The 27429-nt window shown below is 40.7% G+C and overlaps 2 protein-coding genes across 12 annotated transcripts in view; one reads left to right on the top strand and one right to left on the bottom strand.

The window, feature by feature from the left end:
• Positions 1–9883, bottom strand: part of RFESD (Rieske Fe-S domain containing) — a 38733-nt gene extending 28850 nt beyond the window's left edge. For 2 of the 4 annotated variants that reach the window (XM_033853041.2, XM_033853040.2), the window contains exons 1-3: positions 9747–9883; positions 3950–4125; positions 3805–3839 (exon numbers count right to left, since the gene is read on the bottom strand). In XM_033853041.2, the coding sequence (XP_033708932.1) occupies positions 3805–3839; positions 3950–4124 (210 nt within the window). In that variant the 5' untranslated portion in view covers position 4125; positions 9747–9883. Of the gene's footprint in view, positions 1–1520; positions 1808–3804; positions 3840–3949; positions 4126–8988; positions 9717–9746 lie in introns of those variants that run through there. The other 2 variants (XM_019929682.3, XM_073802335.1) reach the window with 2 other exon arrangements.
• Positions 9884–9885: 2 nt separating this feature from the next.
• Positions 9886–27429, top strand: part of SKIC3 (SKI3 subunit of superkiller complex) — a 158268-nt gene continuing 140724 nt past the window's right edge. For all 8 annotated transcript variants that reach the window (XM_073802325.1, XM_073802327.1, XM_033853030.2 and 5 more), the window contains exons 1-2: positions 9886–10015; positions 27108–27223. The gene's annotated coding sequence lies outside the window, so the exon portion shown is untranslated. The remainder of the gene's footprint in view (positions 10016–27107; positions 27224–27429) is intronic.

Raw genomic sequence — 27429 nt, 5'->3', positions numbered from 1 at the left:
CTCCATGCATTTTAAAATCTGGACACATGTTAAGTCACTGGAGGATTAGCACCTGATATAATAGGCTGGGATGTACCCATCCCAGAGATGGCACATTTTCTGTACCTGATGAGTAGCTGCTGCCAAAAATAGTATTTATAAAAAGCCCAGCCCTGGCTCATTAGTCGTCTAATGAATAGCAAGTGTTGGAATATGGGTAGCATGTAGCAATACATCAGAAAGAAAATGTAATAATATGTAGCAAAGGGCTCTGTAAGCACAACCTTAATGATACATACTTTATTCACTTATTTTAATAATAACCAAGGGAAAGGATCCAGGTGGGCCCCTTAGAATACTAAGCCTTAATTCAGTCCTACGTCACTAAGAAGATTACTGTGGTTTGAAACTAAGTTCCAATTTTGACAAACAGCTTTTCTCACTCCGAATTGATAATCTGTGCATCCTAGTTCCTTCTGGTCCCACCTACTCTTACATTCTACTATGTGCTGCTGAGTTTTAGATGATCAGTACCCAGGGTTTTATAGTACAGTGTGGGCACGACGCAACCAGAACAGCGTTGGCCATAAATAACTGGCATAGAAAAAGCAGGGTGAACCAACTTAATATCAACCCTGCCTATGAACTCAGAAGACTCTGAGAAACAACACCCTATATCTCTTCTCTCTATAACATTTACATGAAACACTTAGTTGTACATACATGCACAAAATTCTATAAAAATAAAATTAAAAAAACTTTATTTGAAAATTTCATATAAGCATTCAAAGTACTTTGGTTCGCTGAAACTTTCACATCTCTTATGGCTGGGGAGCAGCTGTATCTTCCTTACTTTGAAACTGTCTGCCTTGACTGGAGAGAAACGGAGCCAAAGTTTACTTGGTTTTGATGTCAGGCAAATTAAGTTTCTTGTTTTTAAATTCAGCATGTAAACTGATCCCATTTTGGTAGGTATTTTTTAAGTGTAAATGGTCTGCTATATATTTGGAAAAACTGAACAGTTAAGATTTAAGTATTTCAGTGTGTTTAAATTTTACCTAAAAAAAATTATAACCATCAGTAGGGGAGGTGGTGAATACATGCATCAATGAAACAAGAATGGAAGAATGCTGGTAATTGTTGAAGGTGGGTGGTGGAGGTTTATTATTCTGTTTACTTTGTATACATTAAAATTTTTCCATGATAAACTCTGCTATATCAAGTAGGGATTTTCCCCTAAGTTTTTCTTAGTAGATCTAATTTTTTTAACCTTTCTTCACTTTGGTTATTCTAAATTATTTTCATCCTTCTTAAAATGCATATTCTAAACCTATAACCTTCAGGTTCCAATCCAGAGGATTGGCTAAAATGTATTCTATACATCCTGATGATGATCCTTACATCACACTAAGTACATGTGCTTTGAACCTTTCATTTATATGATTGATAAAGATAATAAATGTGCCTATTTTGGAAAAAGTTAATCATCTTTGGTATTGAAGCAAGGTTATTCTAAAAATACTTTCAAAACATACACAACATTTTTCATTGCCATAAAATTTTATCAGGAAGAACTCTGAATTACTTTGAAGATTCCAGTGGCATAAAAATCAGAGTCACACCTAAAAGGCTCATTAGAAAGAGTCACATAAATATTCCCATTGTCCACTGTCACCGTGTGAATCCTTTGCTTTATTCCTTTGGAGCACCACTTGGGTTTTGCTGATGGATCTTTAGGGTTTATAGACTGATACAGTCCTTCTCCTGTGGCCAAAGTAATTTTGTATTTATGCCAGGGGCAAACTATACATGGTCGTCCATCAAATTCCTGGGGAAAGAAATAATTGATTTTATAATATGACATTTCCAATGTTGACAATAAACCTCAGGCTCAGAACAGAATCTATTGCAGAAGAACCAGGTTAAAAAACAGGTTTCTCTTTTTCCCTGCCATTTACAAATTATTCAGCATAAGGCAGAATTTAATCTTAGCAGTCATCAAGTTCCTTTTGCAGCTGATAAGAAACCCAGTTTGTTAGAGCTCTATCAGAAGATAACTAGCTCAGGCAACTACACCATGTGACTGCAGTGTGTTGTTATCTGTTAGATATTAATGTCACTTTCTTGACAGAAATAGGGAAAGGGCTTCAAGTGCTTCCAAACGAATTTTCACTAGCTGGTGGAAGAATGGTAAGCTTCAGATATAATTTCAAGAGAGGTTACTAAAGGCATAAGTGCATATGTTAACTGAAGAGCAATTTATGATCCAAAGTAGTTAATTCCCAACTTTTAACTGTCTTAAAGCAGTGCTTCTAAAATTTTAAAAAGCATGGGTATCACCTGGATCTTGTTTAAAGGCAGCTCTCGTTTAAGTTCCATAGTCCAAGAGCAGGGCACAATATTCTGCATTTTTAAGACACTCCCAAGTGTCACCAGTGTTGATGGTCTATGGACCACACTTTGAGTAGCAAGGTCTTTCAGCTCTCATTATGGTCTGAAACTGAAGGAAATTCTTCCACGCTATCATCCAGATGCTTACATTTTATCTCTACACCAGAAGTGCAGAAATGCTGTTTTGTACCACCCTCCCCTGACAGAACCATCAGCAAACAACAGTTTCATAATTCATAATTTAAACTCACATGTTTTAACAAGAGGACAGGTGTGGAACTAGGTAGATATGAAGTGTAGAGAGAGTGGAATACTAAATTTAAGCATGTACTTTGTACCAGTCAGAGAGATAGAGATAGTGAGGGGAGAGGGAGAAGGGGAGAGAGAGAAGTTTCATGAAGTAGAAAACAGGAAATTAGGCAGCTGGTTTGAGAATGCAAGGAAGTAAGACATTGCCCCCATTCCTCAGTTAAGCCTTCACAGTGTTACTTCTTTCTTAAAATATATATTTTTATACCTTTATTAAATCATAAAAGTAATATATACACATTGGAAAAATTCAAACTATGTAGAACTGTATAAAGTAAAAAGTGAATGTTATTTTTTATTTTTAAAAAATGGGATCTCATTAGACCTATTATTCTACAACTTGCCTTTTTCACTCAAAAATATATTGTTGACAACCCATGCCTCATTAATTTAATGGTTGTATACTATTCCATAGCATGGCTATTCATAATTTAAACTGTTTCCTATTGTTAAAACATTTAGATTTCCTTCAACTTTTCGCTACACTGAACCTCTCCTATATATATGTGTGTGTGTGTATACTTTAGTATATATACATATACTAAAGTATATATATATATAGTATATATATATATACTTTAGTATATATATAGGTAAGTGTATATATACTTAAACATTTGTGCAATAATATGCAGGGTAGATCTCTCGGAGTATATTTGCTAGGTCAGAAGACAGGCATATTTTTCATATTTACCTATAAAATGGTTTTCTTTACATTGTAGTGTTGTGAATTCCTAGAATATTGGTAATTGTACTCAAAGCATTAAAATATAGTTCAAGGGCTTCCCTGGTGGTGCAGTGGTTGAGAGTCCGCCTGCTGATGCAGGGGACACGGGTTCGTGCCCCGGTCCAAGAGGATCCCACATCCACGGAGCGGCTGGGCCCGTGAGCCATGGCCGCTGAGCCTGCGCGTCCGGAGCCTGTGCTCCGCAACAGGAGAGGCCACAACAGTGAGAGGCCCACGTACCGCAAAAAAAAAAAAAAAATATATATATATATATACATATATATATATATGTAGTTCAAACCCAAATATAAATTATTTTTGAATAGAGACTGTAAATATAGTAAGAATATAAATAGGAAACATCTGAGTTTGTTGAGAATAGATTTAATCTTACATACCTCTATTTCTCCTAAATGTAAAGGTCCTCCTGAGTCTGCAAAGGAATTGAATATTACATCTAGTCACTAAAAAAAAAAATGAAATTTTGAAGTTTCGTGGATAGTAAACAAATACAAGGTTTACAAATGAAAAATAAAATCTTACGGTAACAGCGAATATCCATAGCATGATATTCTCCTCTGTGGTAGAAAATGACCACTTCTCTATCATGGACAACAGCTGTCATTCTTTCAGATTTTTTAATATCTTCTTCTCTGCCAACACAGACAGAAGAATATTTCTTCGTTTCAGGATCTTGCTCAGAGCCATCAGGATCCATGCTAGTTGAACAACAACAAACCACAAACAAAAAAAGAAAGAAAAAAAATTACAGGTGGTCTTCACTAGTTCCACTACACTTGACTCACAGAGATAATCATATCATAAGAGAAGACTTATTTCTCTGAGACTGATGGAGGTACTTCTTTGTAGCTATATAAAAGAAAAAATAAATACTGGATTATAGTTAGTCATGATTGTCAGCTAGAGCTCTTAAAACTTGCCAAAATTAGGGAGGACTGCCTACTTTGAGGCTGGACTAGTACTTGATTCACTTCATTGCATTAGATATTTCAGAACAGATATTGAAGATACAGACACTAAAGTATCACTATCCTTTTATTCCCTCTCAAATTCAGTGGTAAACAACATCTGCGTATTATCCATGTTGTTTTCAGCTTCTGCTGAAGGTAGGAGTTTTCAATAGTCTGAATAGTCTTGGACCCCTTGGTTGACATGGCTCACTTGGTTTTGCCTGGAGTGGGCAGCCAGCTCTTATAGATCCACCAAGTAACTGTGTTCTAGTGGAAGCGGGTAAGTGTGAATGGATGTCTTCCATTTTCTTAACTCACACAGAAAATGTCATTACTTACTTCTGTCTTATTTGGGCATTCAAAAAGATGACTTTCTCCTCAATTAATTTATAGAAGTATATAAATTTTAGAGAAGTTGTAGGTATTCTAAATATAATTTTTTCTTAGCACAGATATTCAGCCTATTTCTTTGAAAGCAACCCTTTCAAAGAGACTTCTGTGTACTTTAAGAACATAGCCATAGTCTGTTAATTCCTTAAGAAAGAAACATCAAGATATATCATTGTCAGGCATTTAAGGCCCCATGTAGAGGATTTTCCCAAGGGCCTCCCATATGAGGGTATTTAAGTTTTTTTCCTGTGATAGTTTCTGAATAAAACTATATATCCTGTTTTGCCAAGAATTTCTATATTTGTTCTTTCTCCACTTCTAATTCGAAATCTGTCCTATTATTCCTATCCTCTTTTCATTAGGGTTGCTATCCCAAAGTTTCTGGAAACATTCCTGCTTTTTCTCCCTATCTCAGGAGAGAGATTGTGGTGGTCCAGAACTTTCAAAAAGTGTAAAGAACCGTGTATCTTAGGATTGACAAAGAGCTTTCTCCCCTAGGCAAGAGTATATTTTTAATCTTTGCATGTAATGCAATAAAAATCACAAGACAAAAATTGAGGCCACTCAAAGGGTTGTGCTTTTTCCTTTATCTCCTAATAATTGGAGCAAGGGTTAACAATGCAAACTTCAGTGTACAAATTTGACATCTCTGTTATTTCCTAAACCTGATTTGTGTAATGCTTTCCTTTATACATTGAATTCAAAGCTCCTTCCTCTCCCCACTAAGAAAATTGAGTGAGGCACAAGAGGCTGGGCTCATGAACTACAGTGAAGGAGCAACAGAACAGAAATAAAGGATAGCTCCCAGGTTTTAGGTTTGTGCAACTACATGGTTTGTGAATGTGATTGGGAAGACTGAGAAAGGAATGATATTTTGCAGGAATGGAAGAATCAGGAACTAGTTACATTTTGCACATAGTGAGTTTGAGGTACTTAAAAGACATCCAGGGAGATATCAAGTCGAAAGTCAGATATATGAGACTAGCATTGAGAATCAGTAAAGATATAAATTTGGGAGTTTTCAAATTACAGAATTCAACAGAATCACTTGGAGTGGGAGTATCAATAGGGAATAAGGTCTAATACAATTCTTGAAGTACATCCAACATTTAGATTTTCTGGGTCAGCCATGGCTGACCAGAGGCTGGATTACAACATCTCTAAATGGTTACCTGGTTTTACTTGATTTTGCAGGTACTCAAAGTACACAGATTACTCAGGTGGTAACATTTACGCCACACTGTTGGATGTGCAGCCTTTATCACATTTTGTGACAGAACAGACAGAGGGGCAACAATGATAAGAAAAATGGGAACAGACAGATGAACTGAAAAGAGAAGAGGGGGAAATTGGCTAAAGAACAAGAAAAATATGGACTATGAAACACATATAACTGACAAAGGACTAAGATTCAGAATATATGAAGAACTCCTATAAACAAGTAAGAAAATGCCAAATAGCCATTACAAAAATAGGCAAAAGACGTGAAAAAATATTTCACAGATGAGGAAATTTGAATGGCTAATAATCACACGTAAAGATGCTCAACCTCATTAGTAGGAAAATGCAAAAGAAATGTAAAGCAAAGTCAAAATAGGATACTATTTTCTACCAACAGACTGGCAAAAACGTATAACAAGTATTGGTGAGCATATGGAGCAACTGATATAGTGATGACATAAATTAGAGCTGCAACAGTCTGGCGTTACCTAGCAAAGCTGAACATATTCATGACCCAGTAATCCCACTGCAGCTGTATTCCAGAGAAGTGTGCACAGGTACACCAGGAGACATGCACAAGAATTGTTATAACAGCAAAAGACAGGAAACAACTCAAAATCCATCAACAGTAGAATGGATAATTTTTATACTCGTTCAATGCAATGCTGTTTAGCAGTGAAAAATGTATGGCTACGTCAAGCTGGATTAATTTCAAAAACGTAACTTCAAATGAAAAAAATTTTAAGAATTCAGAGTATGCTTCCATTTTTCTCAAATGGGAAAAGGGGCAAAACTAAATATATTATTCATGGATAAATGTATATAGGGAAAACTTACAAAGAAAAGCAAGGGGATAATAAACACAAATTTTCTTAAATGTCAATATATTACATTTAGTCTTATATTTAAAATTACTTTTTTTCAATATTTGTATCCTACTTTATATTTATGTAGCAAATGATCCAAAATCCAAGAAAAGGGATAAAATGGTACTTTCTATCCTCAGAGAATGTGCCTGTACATAGGTCATGAATGGACTATTTGAAAGTTTTGTACAGCTTATTTCAAGACTTGCCACTACAGGAGGAAATAAATGAATAGTTCTCTTACTTTTTTTTTTCCAGGCAAAAACTGGAAAAGAAATACTAGTATCAAGCCAGTAACAAAACACATGAGATGTGGAGGAGCATCAGAAGTTAATTAAGTTCTACCCAACTCCTAAATATATGAGAACCAAACATTATCCTTCCTCGTTTAAGTCTCTTAGAACATAAAGTCTTTGCAGGGTGTTCCCCCAACTGAGGAAAACGGTAGGCAACTTTGCAGGGGCTGATAAATGAGCAGAGAAAGCTGGGGCTAAACGATAAAGATTTCAGAGAAATATGATTAATTTTGCTTAGGAAAGTATTATCTCATCCTTCAAATAATTGTTCCCTCTAAGCATCATAGGTGGTTCTATTTATTTATGATATCCGGTGACTGTTTATAATTAACACCCATATTATTCTTAAATATTGTGAATATCACAGTCCATTCATACATCGAGTCAGTGTGTTCACCTTAATTACTGTTACTCTGATGCACTATTCATATGCTCCCACACATTTCCTCTGTTTTGAGTCAACTTTAAGATAGTAGAATCTTTTTTTTATTTTTTATAAATAAATTTATTTATTTATTTATGGCTGTGTTGGGTCTTTGTTGCTGTGTGCGGGCTTTCTCTAGTTGCGGCAAGCAGGGGCTACTCTTTGTTGCGGTGTGTGGGCTTCTCATTGCTGTGGCTTCTCGTGTGGAGCACGGGCTCTAGGCACACAGGCTCCACTAGCTGTGATGCGCGGGCTCAGTAGTTGTGGCTCGCAGGCTCTAGAGCGCAGGCTCAGTAGTTGTGGCACACGGGCTTAGTTGCTCCGCAGCATGTGGGATGTTCCTGGACCAGGGCTTGAACCCATGTCCCCTACATTGGCAGGCGGATTCTTAACCACTGCACCACCAGGGAAGTCCCTAAGATAGTAGAATCTTAACAGAATAAAAAGAAAGTGAAAAATTAAACGGCTTACCCAGTATGGGAGCCAGATTAAGAAAACTGCCTTCTGAAATGTTGAGCCATTTTATTCCACAGTTCTCTTCAAGAAATATTTTTTGGCCTGTGCCTAAAATTAGGTTTCTAAAGGTGCTAACACCACATAAAATTACAAATTAGCTAAATGGATCCTCTGTCTCTATTAGATACCTTTCCAGCATAGGGAATCTATTCAGGTTGAATTTTTAAAAAGCATAACTTAAGTTTCTAGAAGGCAGTGGGACAAAAGAAACATGAAATTAAAGGAATTTGTTATTCTTTTTGAGCACAAAAGCACAAAGTTGCTTTTACTGAGTCTGGAGACTTGGCCTACACGTTATCAGAATGCATAGCTCCAGGGTGACACCCTTGCTTTTAGGTTCAGAGAAGAGAAATGCCTTAGTTTTATATTGCTTTGGATGGCAGAATAATAACAGATAAAACTAGCTATCCTTCAGTGAGTGCCAAGTGCTTGGACTCTTTGCATAGATGAATTCATTGATTCTCAGAAAAATGCCTATCTTCCAGATGAGGAGACTAAGGGTAAAGGACCTTCTTTAACAAAAGCTTGCCCAAACTCACAAAATAGCAGTGAAGATTCAAACCGAGATATTATGAATCTAAACTTTGCGCACAGATATATAAATCTTAACATTTTATCTAAGTAGCATCCACGGATTTATAAAAATAGGTGGCCTGCGGGTAAACTATCTTGAAGGTACAAAACCTTTTAGTAAAGATATGTGTGTGTATACACCATATATATATCCGAAGATGATGGTCCTGAATTTTTTTAAATTTACGAACGCCAATGTGCAAGAGTCGTGTCAACAAATGTTTAAAACAGAATACTTCCCTAATAATTTAGTCAAGTTGCGCAGCCACCCTGGACCTACTGTCGTCTGTGATATTAGAGATCTTTGAGCACCAGGTGCGCTCACCTGGGTTCAAATCCCGGCTCTGCGTGACTTGGAAGAAGTCGCCTAATTTCGCTGCGCTGCAGGTGAGCGGCTATAAGAAACCCCTGCACGTAGGGCGGTGGTGAGGGATAAATGCCTCTCCATAGTCAAGTGTCTAGAGTAGGGCCGGAGCGTGGGAAACGCTGCGATCACGGTCGCGGCCATTTCTAAGGGCTGCAAGCTCTGACAGCTTTTGAGCGAGGACTTCAAGCTGTGTTTAACGTTTGAGTAAATACGGCCTGCAGTTCTCAGACCGACCGGCGCTGAAAAACCGCAGAGACAGCCCGAGCGTGGCTGTCCAGATGTGGCTGATCGTTCCGCCTGCAGACTTCAGGAGACGGATAACTAGGACGGCTGGGGCTGCAGAAACCCTGGAGCAGTTTTCACGAGTGAGAGAGCACAAATGCCAGGAAAGCTTGTTAAAAAAGGCCCACGGAGGCGGCAGGTCCAGGGTGCGGCTCAGACTCGACGGTGAACAAGCGCGGTGACCCCGCAGTGCACGGGCGGAAGCCTGCGCTGGGGGTTAACGGTTAAGGAACGCGGCATCGAGGCCGGCAGAGCTGCAGTGCTCAGAAGGGCCGGGAGCAAAGGCCACACAACACCCGCCCTCGCCTGCTCCAACTCGCCGCCGCCGCCGCCGGAAGCCCGAGCCCGGGCCCGCCGTCCGGCCGGAAGCAGCCAGCCTCGTGAGCCCCGCCCGGCGTCCGGCCGCCCAACCCCGCGGCCAGAACAGAACTTACCTGCCTCAAGTCACCTGCTCCACCTCCGCGAGACCCGGCTGCAGCGCCCCCGCGTGAGGCTACTGAGCCAGCCAGGGCTCCGGCCACCGCGTGGAGCTCCGCGGGGCGGGGCGGGACGAAGCTGCCCACGTGACCCGAGCGCGCGTGACCCCGCCCCCGGGACGGCATCTGGGGTTCAGCTGGCCGACGACCCCATCTGACAGCGGCCGCCAACCACCCGCGCTCCGCCGGGACCTCCGAACTGACAGTCTTAATCGTGTTTGACAAACGTAGGTGCCATCAGTTTATTTTTAAATGTTTGTTGAGCTCACCACGTTTATCCAGAGTTTAAACTCACTCAGGGGTCTTATAGGAATTTAGCTTATAAAAATATTTACCAAAGTTCGTCACGATGCATATAATCTATTTATAAAGATGTTTATTGCAAGGAAAGAGTGACAGTAGCTCAACTGGGCATCAACAGGGAAGTGGTTAAATAAAATACAGTGTAGACATGTGAATTACTTTGTAGCCACATACTCAAGAGCACATTGGAATGTGCTTTCTTTGGTGTAAATAAAAATTATTTCTCGAGATACAAATATGTAGATATATACATAAGCTTTAAAAAAAATTAAGAGTGGTTACTTGGGGGAGATGGGTTTCACTTTCAGTTTTTGAACTTTGCAACTTTGTTTTTTCTCTTTATACTGTTCTGAGAAAAACACAAAACCAAAACAAAACAAAACCCACACACCTCATACTTGTGTTCAAAGTTGGAAGCTAGATGAGTCTCGTAGATTTTTTAAGTTTCCTTGGCTATCTCCTAATGCAGTGGTTCTTAACTTTGGTCCCACTTTAGTCACCTGGGACTCGTGATGCCCAAACCAATGAAATCTCCACGGGTCATGGGAGGTGGGGGAATCGACATATTTTTTCTAACCTCCCAAGTGATTCCAGTGTGACCTTAAGGTTGAAACCCACAATCTATATTTAATATGCTGACATACTGATCTCAGGTCCTTGAGAGGCCTAACGGGCCAGGGGCAGCTGAAGCCCCAGAGCCTTATTCATTTACCCCAGTATGCCATACAAATGCCATTTTTTTCTATGAGCCAAAACATGTAAAAGATTGAGAAGCTCAGAATAATGGATTTGTCTCCAGTGCTATTTCTATTCCTTTCAGTATAGTTTCAGGGTGACAGTCATATTTTATGGGATAATTTCGTTTTTTGACCATTTGTTTCAATGAACCAGGTACAAATTAACCATCTAGTTTTGTTGAATCGCTTTACCAAAGTGATAATAAAATATGTTTGGATTTATTATAATTTACATTATCTCTTAGCTGTCCCAAATTATTTTATTGGCACATGGAGCGTGTTAGCAATCCTCGGCTTGTGTCATTGAAGGACTAAATAAGTTTGCCATTTTTAATGAAAAGTACTTCTTTTTTTCTTTGGCATAATTCGGGCATTAAAATAAGACACATCTTAGATCCACTGACCTTTAAATATGATTTTGAATCAATTGGAGACCTCAGTAGATAAGCATTCTTAGGTACCCAAGAAGAATGAGAGAGAAATGCAAAACTTTCTTTTATCTCTACCTAAAGTATTAAGGTGGTTGGTCACATGAAAATATGAAATGCTTAGAAAGCTGTCGTGGGAGGCAGAATAAACTACCCCTCTCCACTTCTGAGATTCACATGCACAGTTGGGTGTGTGCCTAGCCTAGCTGGCACAGGCATGTGAGTTAACAGCAGGAACCCATAAAGTCCATTTGAAAGTCATTACAGTTCAGAATAAAGTTCATGATTCCTACTGTCATTTTCCTTTTCTTTCCTTTCCTCCCTCCCTCCTTTCCTTCCTTCCTTCCTTTCTCCCTCTCTCCCTCCCTCTCCCCTTCCTTCCCCCCAACCCCTTTCTTTCTTTTCTTGGCAGTAGAACAGTTCCAGCCAGTGTGAGCAACACTTCCACAAAGTTCTACCTGAGGACATTTGGGGGCAGTTTCTACTTCTCTCCTTGGAACCAATTTTTGTGTCAGTTCCTTCCATTTGTTCTTTCAGGCTTCCCTTTCCTACTAGTGACACCTAGTGGTAGCCCTGGCAGGAGTTTTGTTCCCAGTCACCCAAAACAGCTTTCCCTCTATGATCTTGCCCCTCAATATCTTTGTCTATAAATAGTTTCAGATGGCCCTTCCCACCTTTGTGAGCCCCCTGCTCTGCTCTTAGCAGCAAGCTGTTTCTAGGCGAGCTTTTCTGAGACCAAACGTTTCCTTCAGAGAGGTTCAAAAACTGCCTTCAGTCCTAAGCCAAAGTCCATCTTGTGAGCTAGTGAAAACCTTTGTATGTTGCTAGTTTCACTACAGGGAGTCTTGAAGAGTATCAGTTAATCTGGATTTCCTACTCCTTCAAACCAGAAAAGGGTGATAACATTGCCTGTATTCGGCCATTGGGATTATGATCATGAGAAAGTGATGGTGGCTTTATATACCACCTATCTGCTTACAACTTGAAAATGAAAGTCTGAACAACATGCATGTGTGTGGATGCCTACGTAATATTCCCACCTGGATATTATGACAGAAACAGTGGTGTTCATCAAACATCCCGTCTACTAGCCCACATTTCCCAGCCCCACCTATAGGCAGTTGAGGCTGTCACTCCCAGACTGAAGCATAGAAGGGCAGATATGAGACCTCATCAGTTGTGTCTTTTTCTGTCACAGTTGACTTTCTAGATGGTGGAGCCTCCATCAGCACCCCCAACTCACCAACGTCTGTCAAGCCATAAAAGACATGTAACTAATGTGAGAAATAAACTTTTGTGGTGTTAAGCCACTGAAATTTTAAGGTTGTTTACAATTACAACAGCACAGTTTAACCTGCTGTCTCATACACAGGTGTCTCCAATTTTATATGTTCAAAATTGAAATACTAAATTTGTCCCATAAACCTGTTCTTCCTTTGCCTTCTCCATCTCCATAAGTGACAACACTGTCTATTCACATGCTTAAGGTAGAAACCTAAATGCCATACTTGAGATCTCCCTTTTCTTCATTCTTCCTATGCAGAACAGTTAACACATCTGACCTGAGACTACTGTCCTTAAAAAGCTCTGCTGGCAATGTTGGCCCTTAGCTTGCATCTGGGAACTCGGTTGGCAAACGTTTCCTACACTGATATAAAAATTTCCCTGAGCAATAAGGGTGACTCATTGTGCCTAAACTGTACAAACAGTATGGTTCATGCTAACCACAGCCTGCTTTCCTTCTGGGAGATTGGAACTTCGATATATGCTGGGCAGAGGTGCCTATGTGACCAGCCCCCAATAAGAACCTTAGGTGCTGAGTCTCTAATGGGCTTCCCTGGGCAGAAACATTGCATACATGTTTCTGCATTTTCATTGCTGGAGGAAGGGGGAGCTAGCTGTGTGTGACCCCTCGTGAGAGGGAGCATGTATAAGGAAGCCTGCACATGGATCCTTCCATATTCCACCTGTGTTCTTTTTCCTTTGATCCAGCTGTGTATCCTTACAACATCATTGTAATTGTAATAATCTTAGCGTGAGAAGAACTATATCATGGGTCCCATGAGTCCTTTTAGTGAATCCCTGAACACGAGCTGGTTTTAGGGATACCCCTAAAACCACGTGTATCTAATCCAGCACTGAGTTCTGTCAATTCTGTTTCCTAAAATGTATTTCAAATGACTCTGCTTCTTTTCTTATCTGCTGTCATCACTCTGGAAGGTGATTTTGTGTTGGATTTTGAGAGGACCCAATAAATAACACGTTTCTTTCCTCCCTGAGTTTGGAATCAACTGAGATACAGAAAGTGATCAAAGTGTAAGCTGTATTTATAATAAAAATCTAGATTGGAGTGGGTTAAATGTGCAGGCAAATGGACTTGCTAACAGTCTCCTGAATTAAACTGCTGCCTTCTGCCTTAGAGCTGTCCTCTTGAGAAGACAGGTGAGATTGTACTCCGCAGGCACACAGATCTGTAGAAAGGAGAAGGAAGGGGCTGAGCTGAGCGTACCAAAAAGGGAGTGAAGGTTGGAGATTTTAAGAAAAAATTGGAAGGCTTCTTGCTCACTCCTGATTTCTGTCTTCCAGGTGGAACTCCAAGTCCTGGGCATGAAGCAAATGAAACACAAGCTGGCCATAAGTGGGGTGTGGAGAAAGGAGTGTAGTCAGTGAACACCAGGGTAGTCTGCCCTGAGCCTGAAGCAAAACATGGGCCATTAGTACCAAGCCAGGCTTAGCAAATATGCACAGAGCTACGTGGGCCCAGCAAAGGCACAGCCCAGAGAGCCTTAGGTGAGGTGGGCCTTAGGGTGCAGACTGCTGCTCCTTGACCTTGAACCATGTTCAGAACATATTTATTCTACCACACTGGGACTCAGCAGAGATAGGGAGGCCACAAAGACCTCAGAAATCAGGCATAACTAAGGCAAGGACATATTATAGGAAAAATGTCTTTTGCTACATTGGCCTTTCAGACAATACTGGGTAGAATAATATTTGCTGCAGTTAGAGGCAGTGAGGTTAATGAAACTTATGCTTCAGGTCCCCTCGCATTTGTGGGCCCTTTCCAAGATCCTAAGGGACCCTAGTAATGTGTTCACATGGTCGTCCTTTATATCCTTTTAATGTAATTTGGAAACATACAAAATTACAGAAAAGTAATACAGGGAACTCTATCCCCCAAACAGCCATTTGAGAATATGTTGTCCATCTGATTGCCCATCAGCCCCTAATGCTTTAGTGTGTGTTTCCTCCAACAAAAAAAAAGGATATTCTTCTATAGAACCACAATACAACCCTCAAAATCAGGAAGTTAACACTGACATAGTTCCACTATCTAATCCTCACACCTAGTTCAGAATCAAGTTGGCTTTAGTTGTCATATCTCTTTAGCTTCCTTGGCTGGGGCAGTTCCTCAGTCCCTCCTTAACATTCATGACATTGACATTTATTTTGTGGAATATCTCTCAATTGAGGTTCGTCTGACATTTCCTCATGATTAGATTCAGGTCGTGCATTTTTGACAGGAACATCACAGAGACGACTCTGTGCCCCTGTAGGGTTGCCACTCCACTCCCTTCTCGCTCAGCACAAGCTAGACTCACTCCACCACCATGTTGACATCTACCCCACTCGTGCTTTCACCCCACTCTGAGCCAGTGTGCGTCACCCCACTCCCCCAGCCAGCCAGCATGGGTCTCTACTCTGTCCCACCTGCTGGCTTTCGGACTGAATTGTTCAGGAAGGAAAGAGAAGAGGGAAAAGAATAGTGGTCATATATTTCTGTAAAATGTACAGAAGTGAGATGATTTAACTTAAATGGATTAAGGCCTTTGTCTCTTTTCCTTCTGTCACTCAGGCATTTTAGGAATTTGGCTAAGAGGTAGTTGAGTTGGAAATACATGAGTTTAGTGGGATCATTTATATAATTTGCATCCAGTTCTGTGTATAGTTATGTTTTTGCTGGCTGTCCTAGTGTAGAAATGGCTTCCAAAAATACTCCCACTGTCCACTGTAATGACTCTCCTCATTTGCTGACATGGAGGTGAGGACTAGGGTTCTATTAACATGTGAATATGTGCTGTGATGTGTGGCTCAGAAAGTATGGGAGTACTGGAGGAAAAACAAGAGTTTGAAATGGTAGAGCCAGAAACTGCTCTATGGAAAATTCTGTCATCAGATTTTTTGTAAAATTGTAAGCATAAGATTCTGTTCTCATAGACATAGTACACATGGGATATGCTCAATAATACAGCATTTAAACGATAAATCCACCATATACCTTTCTTGATGGGAATCATGTGAAACAGAATTTATCAGGAGTCCTATGAGTACACAAACCTGTACTAGGACTACAAGCTGTTTTATGCTTCTTGTCAATTAAAAATGTTTAATGCAAATCAAAACCACAATGAGATATCACCTCATACCTGTCAGAATGGTTATCATCAAAAAGTCTACAAATAGCAAATGTTGGCAAGGATGTGGAGAAAAGGGAACCCTGTTGCACTGTTGGTGGGAATGTAAATTGGTGCAGCCACTACGGAGAACAGTATGGAGGTTCCTCAGAAAGCTAAAACTAGAATTACCATATGATCTAGCAATTCTACTCCTGGGTATATATCTGAAGGAAACGAAAACACTAATTTGAAAAGATACATGCGTCCCAATGTTCATAGCAATGTTGTTTACAATAGGCAAAATATGGAAGCAACCTAAGTGTCTATCGACAGATGAATGGATAAAGAAGATGTGATACATATATGCAATGGAATATTACTCAGCCATAAAAAGAATGAAATTCTGCCATTTGCAACAACATGGATGGACCTAGAGGGTATTACGCTTAGTGAAATAAAACAGAGGAAGACAAATACTGTTACCACTTACATGTGGAATCTAAAAAAATAAAACAAATGGATGAATATAACAAAACAGAAACAGACTCACAAATGTAGAGAAAAAACTAGTGGTTACTAGTGGGGAGATGGAAGGGGAGAGAGCCAAGTTAGGGGTAGGGGATTAAAAAGCACAAACTACTATGTATGAAATAAATAAGCCACAAGAATATATTGTACAGCACAGGGAATACAGCCAATATTTTGTAATAACTTTAAATGGAATATAATGTATAAAAATTTTGAATCACTATGTTGTACACCTGAAACTTATATAATATTGTAAATCAACTATACTTCAACTAAAAAAATGTTTTTAAAGATTATGCTGTAAGAAAGGTTGAGTTATCTTTTTTTTTTTAAATAGAAAATATTATCATGAAACATGAAGCAGGACTTCCCTGGTGGCACAGTGGTTAAGAATCCGCCTGCCAGTGCAGGGGACATGGGTTTGAGCCCTGGTCCAGGAAGATCCCACATGCTGCAGAGCAACTATACCCATGCACCACAACTACTGAGCCTGCACTCTAGAGCCCGTGAGCCACAACTACTGAAGCCCACACGCCTAAGAGCCTGCACTCTGCAACAAGAGAAGCCACTGCAATGAGAAGCCCATGCACTGCAACAAACAGTAGCCCCCACTTGCCACAACTAGAGAAGGCCTGTGGACAGCAACGAAGCCCAACACAGCCAAAAATAAAATAAATAAATAAAAAAATATATATATAGTTATAAAAAAATCTATTCAAGTATATTGAGGACAAGAGGGAATTTTTGAATCTGGACTGGATATTAGTTGATATTAGGGAACTGTTGTTAATTTTTTGATAATGCTTTTGTGGTTATGCAAGAATGTCTTAGGAGATGCATGCTCAGGTATTCAGAGGTGAGGTGTAATGATATCATGATGTCTGCAACTAATTTTCAAGTTATTCAAAATCAACAACCAAAAATATGGATGAAAGCAAAGATGACAAAATGTTAACAACTGTTGAATCTCAGTGGTGAATATGTGGGTGTTCTTTTGTATTATTCTTCAAGTTTTCTGTATATTTTATAATAAAACGTAAAAAAAAAAAAAAAAAGGGAAACCTATTTAACCTAGTGTTCCAAACATTTAACTATGAAACTCTTTTTTTCCTTTAGAATATATTAATATGGAAGCACCTGCTGCTTCACAAAGTATACTTGGACATGCTGGCCTAGGGCAGGCTGTCAGTGGCTACATTTTAAAAATATACTGTAATGATAAATGCTCAGTGAAGAGTAAAAATCTTAAAGAAAAATTCAAAATATACTTAAAAAATTTCATCCAGCTGTCTGAGGAAATGTTCGCTATATCATTTACAATGGGACCATTCTAATGCTCTTAACAGTGGTGTGACTTTATTGGCCAGAGGAATGAAGGTCACAGCTTACACTGTGATTCTTGAATGTCCAGTTTGCGTTACCCAAGTCCTTTCTCTTAGTATAACCTCATGGATGATGGTACAGGCTGAATTTTCAATCATCTATATCCTTCTGTGCTTAAAGAATTAGATGAAGTGATAGATCATTTAGAGCACTTAAGGAAGAGAAACAAATTTGCAAGCATAATTGACGATTCTTACTAGGGATGAAGTTATGAGACTTCATAGTTTCTTTTGTGTGTGTGTGTGTGTGTGTGTGTGTGTGATCTTCCCGGAACAGGGCTCGAACCCGTGTCCCCTGCATTGGCAGGTGGATTCTTAACCACTGAGCCACCAGGGAAGCCCCTATTATTTATTTATTTATTTTTGGCTGCATTGGGTCTTTGTTGCTGCGTGTGGGCTTTCTCTAGTCGTGGCGAACGGGGGCTACTGTTCGTTGCGGTGAGCGGGCTTCTCATTGCGGTGGCTTCTCTTGCAGAGCACAGGCTCTAGGCATGCGGGCTTCAGTAGTTGTGGCATGTGGGCTCAGTAGTTGTGGCTCGCAGGCTTAGTTGCTCCGCGGCATGTGGAATCTTCTTGGACCAGGAATTGAACCCATGTCCCCTGCACTGGCAGGTGGATTCTTAACCACTGTGCCATGAGGGAAGTCCCCTCATAGTTTCTTGTGATGGCTAATTTTATGTCAACTTGACTGGGCCATGGGCAGCCCAGATGTCTGGTTAAACATTATTCCTGCCTGTGCCTGTGTGGGTGTTTCTGGATGAGATTAGCATTTGAATTGGTAGATTGAGTAAAGCAGATTGTCTTCCCTAATGTGGGTGGGCATCATGCAATCCACTGAGGGCCTGAATAGAACAAAACAGTGGAGGAAGGGAGAATTCGGAGAATTCACTCTGTCTGCCTGAGTGCTCATCTGGGACATCCATCTTATACTCTTTTTTTTTTTTTTTTTTTTTTTTTTGCGGTACATGGGCCTCTCACTGTTGTGGCCTCTCCCGTTGCGGAGCATGGGCTCCGGATGCGCAGGCTCAGCGGCCATGGCTCACGGGCCCAGCCGCTCCGCGGCATGTGGGATCTTCCCGGACCGGGGCACGAACCCGCGTCCCCTGCATCGGCAGGCGGACTCTCAACCACTGCGCTACTAGGGAAGCCTTGTCTTCTACTCTTGATCTTGAACTACACCACCAACTCTTCTGGGTCTCCAACCTGCAGACAGAAGATTGTAGGACTTCTCAGCTTCTGTAATCACTTGGGCCAGCCAGTTACTTATAATGAATCAATCTCTCTCTCTCTCTCTTTCTCTTTCTTTCTCTCTCTGTCTCTGTCTCTCTCTCTCTATATATGTACTCTTTCTCTGGAGAACCCGGAAGAATGCATTCCTTATATCCATTTGGATGCCTTTAGAGAAAACAGCAATTCAAACTGATTAAACAAAAAGGAAATTTATCATTTCACATAACAAGATCTGAGGTTGGATGGCTCAGACTTTGGTTAATTCAGGTGCTCAGCTACATAATCAAAGACTTGGGTTTTTTACCTTTCTGCTGTTCTAGGATTAAGGTGTTGGCCTTCTCTTAGGGTTATCTTCCCTCTCTGGTTGCAAGATGGCTGTTAGAGCTTTAGGTCAAATCCATAAACTGTAATATCCAGAGAAAGAGGAGGAATTGCCTCTACTGGTATCTACTATTTAAGGTTACAAAACCTTTTCCAGTAGCCTCCAGAAGGTCTCACCTCTAGTTTCATTGCCCCACACCAGTCAACTAGCAGGAGGAATGGCATTACCATGGTTGTCTTAGATATATCTCCCAGAGCGGGGGATAGGGTTATCTTCCTTGGGGGATGGTGTGGCAGTTTTAAAATACGACTGCAAATTCTTTGACACCTCTTCCCTTAGAGGGTAGGGTTTATGTTCTCTGCCTTTGAATCTGGACAGGTTTGGAACTGCTTCCACCAGTAGAAACAGAGGATATGCTTCTGTGAGACTTTTGAGGCAAGGCCATACAGAGCCATGTGGCTTGTTCACTAGAACACTTGCTCTTGGAAACTTGAGCTGCCTTAGGAGAAGTTTGACTACTCTCTGGCTGTCATGCAGTGAGAAAGCCAAAGCCACATGGAGGGCGATAGGTAGGCACTTTGGTTGATGTTCCTGTTGAGTCCAGCTTTGAATATCCCAGCCAAGGCATCAGACATATGAGGAAAGAAGAAGCTCCCAGGTGATTTCTAGCCCTCTGAACACAATCAGGATTCTTATAGCAAGGCAAGAGAATAAGAAATGTTCATGTGGACAACCAGAGAGCCTGCCACATTTTGGATGCCTGCTTCTGTATTGATGTCCATGGACATGAGGTTTCTCTAACACACTCAACTTTTAGATTAAAATTTTTTTAAAAAAGTACTTCCTGAGGTTAAGGACTTCCTTTGGGGACAATAAAAGATGCATCTCACAGGTATGGTTTGGCTCAGACATCTTGGACCTCTGAGGAGTTTCATATTCTAGACTTGGCTCCAGCTAAATTCACACCAAGCTCCCCTGGAAACACAGAGGGCCTCTGGAACTGATGAGCGAAACCATCTCCTAGTCTAATTTAGTACAACCTCAAAATATTAACTGAGGTAGAGACTAATCTACTGTAATAAACAGACTCCCAGAGTTCATGGCTTAAAGAAGACAGAAATTTATTTCTGTCACATAATCTTCTGAACAGTTTAGGCTGTCTGTGCTCCCACAAGATCGTGAAGGAACCTCTAGGACGTTGTCCTCATCTGCATGGCTGAACCTGATCATTGTGTCTTCCAGCCAATAGGAAGGGGAAAGAGAGCTCGGAGGAGCCCAAGCCCTATGTCTTAAGGCCCAAGTCTGGAAGCCACACATACCATGTTTGCTCACATTCCATCGCTGAGAACAGGTCACAGAGCTGTAACTAACTGCAAGAGAGACTGGGAAATATAGTCTGTGGCAGGGCAGCCACGTAAGAAGGGGAGAATGGATTTTGGTGACCAGTCTCCTCCATTCCTAGCAAGTGAGTTCTTTATTTGGATCATTTGGAGGCTGAAATGATGAAACTCTCTGACATAATTAGGTACTGTTTTTCTAAAATGCATTTCACCCTTCTGGTAGCCATTTTTATCCAACATCCCCCCTCTCCCACCCCTGTCCCCCACTTGTGTATCTCTAGGCCGTGTCTCTAACAGACACGTAAGTCTGTAAAGCAAGACCTTTATCTGAGGCTCAGCGAAACTTCTTGGCTATTACCTGTTCAGATGATGGAAAAAAACCCAAAACAAACAAACAGAAAACCCCACAGCTCTGTCACTTACTAGCTGTTTGATCCTGGGCAAGTTATCTGTAGACCCAATTTCCTTATCTATAAACTGAAGGTGGTTATGATATATTCCTTTTAGTCGTTATGAGGATTAAATGAATTAATGCTTGTAAAGTGCCAAACTTCATAGAAATTATTTAATAAATTTTGTCTGTTATTATTGTTGTGGTTCCCATTATTTATCTTATGGGTATTTTGTAAGGCAGACAATAGTACCTTGCTTAATAAAACGATACCCAGAACTGCCAGGGTTTGGCCATAGAAGGAGATTTCACCTTGTGGAAATGGGATTAGAGTTGGGGCTCTAATTCTATCCCCTGAGCTTGGGGTTCTCTCATTTCAAGTTAGCATGAGGCCTCATCATATTACATGGTAAGCAGTTAAATCTCCCAATTTAACATGTGGTTGGAGACTAGAACCCAGGTTTCTGATATCTGTGTCTTTTGACTCCCGTTTTGAATGCATCCAACACCACTTCACTACTCCGCCCATGATTTAGTTAACTGTTGCTGCAAAACAAACCACCCTAACCCTTAATGGCTAAGGTTGGTTATTCCTCACAAGTCTGTGGGTTAGCATGGTAGTTCTTCCTTTGGTTTCCCCTGGGCTCACTCATGTGGGTGCATTGAGCTGGAGGGTCATCTGGGAACTGCGCCCAGATAGAATGGCTGAGTAGCTGGGCCTCTGCTTGGCTTTTTCATGGCATGGTCATCTCAGGGCAGCTTTTCTGAGAAGGCAATCCCCATGCATAAATGCTTATCAAGACCCTGCTTGTGAGGGACTTCCCTGGTGGCACAGGGGTTAAGAATCCACCTGCCAATGCAGGGGAAATGGGTTCGATCCCTGGTCCAGGAAGGTCCCACATGCCGCGGAGCAACTAAGCCCGGGTGCCACAACTACTGAGCCTGTGCTCGAGAGCCCACGAACCACAAACTACTGATACTGAAGCCCGAGCGCTCTAGGGCTCCGCAACAAGAGAAGCCACTGCGATGAGAATCCCGCGCAACGCAACGGAGAGTAGCCCCTGCTTGCCACAACTAGAGAAAGCCCGCGTGCAGCAACGAAGACCCAACGCAGCCAAAAAATACCCCCAAAAACAAAAAAGACTGCTTGTGAAAGATCTGCTGATGTCCATTGCCAAAGCAAGTCACATGGCCAAACCCAGATTCTGTGGGAAAAGATTACACAAGGGATGGATATCAAGAAGAGTGATTCACTGGGGGCCATTATATAGTAGTCTATCCCAGCACATTTTAGGGTTGTTACTTCCAGATCTGGCCATAGAAAATACAGTAATGGTTGGCCTAAGTTCACACCCAAAACCTAAACTTTAAATATAATGTATGTCTATGATAAGTGACATAGTACTTTGCACATGATAGATCTTTAATAAATATTGAAATGAATGAATTAATAAGTCAATAATATTACCAATGGTAAGAATTTGCAAATAATGTCAAATAACAGTAATAATGACAGGTTGAGATTTCTCAACAAAGTCTTTACCACAAAAATTATAGTTCTTCATAGAGTATAAATTTTTTAAAAAAGAAGAGTTACATCTTTGATTTTCTTCCATCTGCCCCACTAAGCCCGTCAGTACCTACTGGCTGATGAACTAAATAAAATTACACTTGGAATGTTCTTATTTTTTTTGATAAAGAACGTGAAGTAAGCTAAAATGAGACACTTTTTCTTGCCAAACTTCTTCAATTAGAGGCTGTTTGCTGCTATAAATAACAGGAAATCCAGTTTAACTGCCTTAAGCAGTAAGAAAATATATCAGCTTATTTAACAGGACATCCAGTAGGTCGGCCTCAGTGGTGTTTACCGTTACAGCTCAGTGAGGTCATTAAGGATCTTAGTTCTTTTCATCTCTCCAGTGTGCTGTATCCACTGTTGGCTTCATCTTGTGGCTGGTGCCCCTCATGGTGAGAGGTGGGCTGCCAGCAGCCAGCAGCACTACATGCTCCCTCATTTACCTTCGGAGGGAGAGAGATGGAGAGAGCATGCTGGCTCCCATGGCTCTCTCAGAAGAGTTAAGGACTTCCTTCCTAGATGCCCCAATAACCCTACCCCCAATCTCATTGGTTTTAACTGGATCACATGACCATTTCTGAGTGGGACATGGTGGTAGGGGGGTGGAATTACTTTGATGTGCTTAGACTAATTAAGGCCCAGTCTTAGAGTGGGAGAGGGGTCAGCTTCCCTCTAAGCATTTGACTGTTCATAAGAGACATAGATAAGTTAATAATGAAACCGTGTACAAGCCCCTGTCCCCTGTGTCCTTGTCTTTTGGAGTAAAATGATGACTCAAGAGTTAATGTCACCTGCCCATGCAGGGGACACGGGTTCGAGCCCTGGTCCACGGAGATCCCACATGCCGCGGTACAGCTAAGCCCTTGTGCCACAACTACTGAGCCTACACTCCAGAGCCCAGGAACCACAACTACTGAGCCCAAGTGCCACAACTACTGAAGCCTGTGCGCCTAGAGCCCGTGCTCTGCAACAAGAGAAGCCACTGCAATGAGAAGCCCACGCACTGCAATGAAGAGTAGCCCCAACTAGAGAAACAACTAGAGAAAGCCCACACGCAGCAACGAAGACCCAACACAACCAAAATAAGTAAATATATATATATATTTTTTAATTTAAAAAAAAGAGTTAATGATTGGGAAATGTGAAGATGTAGAAACAAAGAATAGCTGGTTGAGGAGCTAGTAACAATTTAGACTATAATTCTGTCACACTGCAGAATCACCAAACTCCCAGTTCCCTGAAAGATATAGATAAAGGCCTGACACACATTCCTAAGTTGTTTTTACAGGCAAGGTAGCCCCTCCAGATGAAAACCACTAACCACAAGAACATGGACCCTAGACTGGTTGAAACCAGAAGGTTGATGATGCTTAAAATTTCACCTTTATGCCAACCAATCCGAGAATTGTCCATGAGCTAATCATGCCCTGCTCCTTGAACACTATAAAACACCTCACTGACCTCTCCGGGGTGGGCACGGTCCTTGAGGCACTAGCGTGCTGTGTTCCCTCTTTGCCTGGCAAAGAAATAAAGCTACTCCTTCTCTTTCCTCCAAACTCCGTCTCCATATTTCTATTTGACATCGGTGCACAGAGAGCCAGGATTTTGGCAGCAATAAGAACCTGAGAACTGCTAGAAAAGAGAAAGTGGATTCAAGGAAGGTAGTTGACAATTACTGTGAGCATTCTCCCTTCTGTAAGGCCTAACTTCCTTATTACTATGTAGCACCATTGAGTGCATTAATCTTTCATAGATTCTCCAATATCCCTTCCTTCGTTTCATGTGATATTACTCAGCTGGATTTTATCCCTCATAGCCCAGTGTTAGAGAATAACAATAGCTATCATATATTGAATACTGGGGTGAAACTGAAGAGACAAGCTGACAGGACTTGCCTCCCCAGCAATCAAGTATTTTACATACGTGAATCCTATGAAGCAAGGTAATAGAAACCTCATTTTATTGATGAGAAAACCAAGACTCAAAAAGATTCAGCAGGGCTTCCCTGGTGGTGCAGTGGTTGAGAGTCTGCCTGCCGATGCAGGGGACACGGGTTCGTGCCCCGGTCCGGGAAGATCCCACATGCCACGGAGCAGCTAGGCCTGTGAGCCGTGGCCGCTGAGCCTGCACGTCCGGAGCCTGTGCTCTGCAACGGGAGAGGCCACAACAGTGAGAGGCCCACATACCACAAAAAACAAAAACCAAAACAAACAAACAAAAAAGATTCAGCAAACAGCTTAAAGTCACACAGCCACTAAGTTGTAGAGATGAAACAAGTCCAAGTCTTTAGGCTCCATAGACTCTGCTCTTTTCATTATATTACACTGTCTCAACTCAGCAAAACATGTTTAATTTAATTAGACTATTCATTTGTATTAGTATTTTATTAATGTTTTCCCTTTGATCGAGGGAACTTTAGGAATGGGAGAGAAACTGCTCAAATTTTCTACTTCCTTTCGTGTTTCCTAGGAAGTGGCTTAGAAAACAATATTTTAAATCTATCTCTTCCACAAATGAGCTAGACTATTCTATTTTTAGTAAATGATTTATAGCTAGTTGTGGTTTTAGTTATACTCCTGGCTGTTTTCTACATATCTTCTCCTTCAAATTATGTAATAGCTCATGTTTACTTATTTTAGCTGTATGTTACTGTGTGGCTAGTTCTTTTTTAAAAATGCAGAATTATTTGAATTTAGTCTTTTAAGTTGTGGTGACATTTGCATTGTTGTCTATGTAAATAGTGCTCTCTGGAGTCCTGAAGTCCAGACCTGTTTGCAGCAGCTTAGTTAAAATCTAACTCCAAGGGGAATGTACAGTGGGTGAGGGGATGTTATTTGTTTCCTCCCAAACTCTAAATATGTGGTCTTGATGGTCCTCTAGTCATTTCCTGTTTGGGTGATACCTAGAAAAGAGATCAAGTTCAGGGTCATCCGCTCATTTCCCTTTGCTGTGCAGTTTGAGTGGTATGTCCTACTCTAGGAAGAGTCTAAATTTAGAATAACCTTTGGGGGCTTCCTTGATTGGGACAGAGCTGAAATTATGAGTTGTCTATAGCAATGTAGATTCCTAGGATCAGTGGTCATGATTCTGAGGTGGTGCTTTAAGTTTCTTAACCTAGAAATGCCACCAGGGATGGGAACGAAGTCACCTAGATCTACCTTCAAATTTCAGATATAGTTAAAGTTAGAGAAAGTTTCTTAGTTATAGAAGAGAAACATTTTAGTATGAAGTAGATTTAACCAAATCTTCCACAAAATCTAGGGAAATGTAGTTTAATTGTATTTTAAATTAACTACTTGAATTGGAATTCTGTATTTTTGACCCAGATGGAAATTTCTCTTAATTTCTAGATGGTAATCAGCTGTAAATCTTCAATAGATTTAAAAAATCAATTTTTTTAACAATTTTGCAATTGTTTAAAAGTTTAGTCTGGGCTCTCAACAAGCATTTCCCCTTCTTTCTTTCCTAAAAGAAAGAATGAGAGTCTCATTTTTCACCCCTTCTCTATGCAACTCATATCTTCAGTTCCAGGTCCAAGTCAGTCATGGTGGCCCTGTTTCCCTTGCAATGATATGTCTAGATATGGACTGGCCAATGAACCATGTGGGAAAGTCTATCCAGGACATCCAAGAAATGTTTCTTCATTCTTATAAAGAGTGAAAATAAGAGAGAATCTCCTTCTGTACATTGTCATGTTTGACTGTGATGCCTGGAACTGCAGCAGCCATTTTGTGACCTCAAGGGAAACTGACTTTAATGTCAAGCCCACCAGTTCAGGATGGCAGAATAGAAAGACGAAAAGGATTTAGGTCCTTGGTTATGAGGTTATGAAGCTACTCAATTAACCAATCCTGGAGCAGCCCTACCACTGAACTTCTTGTTATGCAAGATAATAAATTTAAGCCAGCTGTATCTGTTTTTCTGTTAGTGTGTTCTCAACTGCAGAAAACAGAAAATCTGACTCAATTGGCTTAAATTACCTTGTTGAGAGCATTCTAAGTGATAAAACATTATAGGTCATATTTTGAGGTCTCTGAGCTTCTTCCTTGATCCCTGCCTCTAGGTATTCCCCCCTTCCAATTAGTTGATCCTTCACACCATCATTGGAATGACTTTGCAGAATTCAAATCTGATCATACTGCAACTCTGGTTAAATCTTTCAAAGGCTATTTTTGGCTTTCTTGGTGTGGCAAACAGACTTTTCTTCACTGGGTCTGGGCTGGATCTCTGTGGCCACATATCCCATCAGGTCAGACCCCACAGGCACCCTAATGCTAGATACTTCAACTATTGCCATTCCTTAACCATGCTATGTTCTCTCTCACTTATGCTTTACAAATGCTAGTCCCAACTGCATAGAATACCTTCCCCTATCTGATGGGTCACCCCCACCATCCCCCAGGCTCCCAAGGTTGTTAGATGTTCTTCTTCAGTGTCCTGACACCCAGACTGGAACCCCTATTAAAGAACATCTGACTGTTTTTGTGCTGTATTTGTCAGATTGTCTCCTACATATGATTATAAGGTCTTTGAGGGAAAATGTGTCTTATTCATTTTAGCATCTCCAATGCCTAGTACATTGCTTGGCACAAAATAAGCGAGTAAAAAATGTTTACTAATGAATAAAAATAATGCTATAACCCAGATTTAGGTTCATGAAGACAATTGTATTCTTTTCTCTTTAGGTGGCTTATTCTTGGTATACTGCATGCCATACCTTCCTCAGCAGGGTAGGGAGGATGAAAGAGAGGAAGGAAAACCTCTAACTATATAACATTTTTGGACAAGATTTTGGAGGAAGGTAAGCCAAGTTTAATGAAGATTTCTTTTTGTAAATCTGTTTTCTATTCTATCTATGCCTGATTCACATGATGAATTAATCAACAAATGTGTGTTGTGTACCTACTGTGTATCAAACATTGTTTAAGAGTTTGGGATTCATCAATGAACAAAACAAGGAAGTCCTCAGAGAGCATTGGCTTAACAAGTGAACTTTACCAGTCATTT

This window comes from Tursiops truncatus, chromosome 3 (genome assembly GCF_011762595.2).
Source record: "Tursiops truncatus isolate mTurTru1 chromosome 3, mTurTru1.mat.Y, whole genome shotgun sequence".
Taxonomy (NCBI): Eukaryota; Metazoa; Chordata; class Mammalia; order Artiodactyla; family Delphinidae; genus Tursiops; species Tursiops truncatus.
Note: the sequence above shows the minus strand (reverse complement) of the source record. Positions and strands in the feature narration are given on the sequence as shown.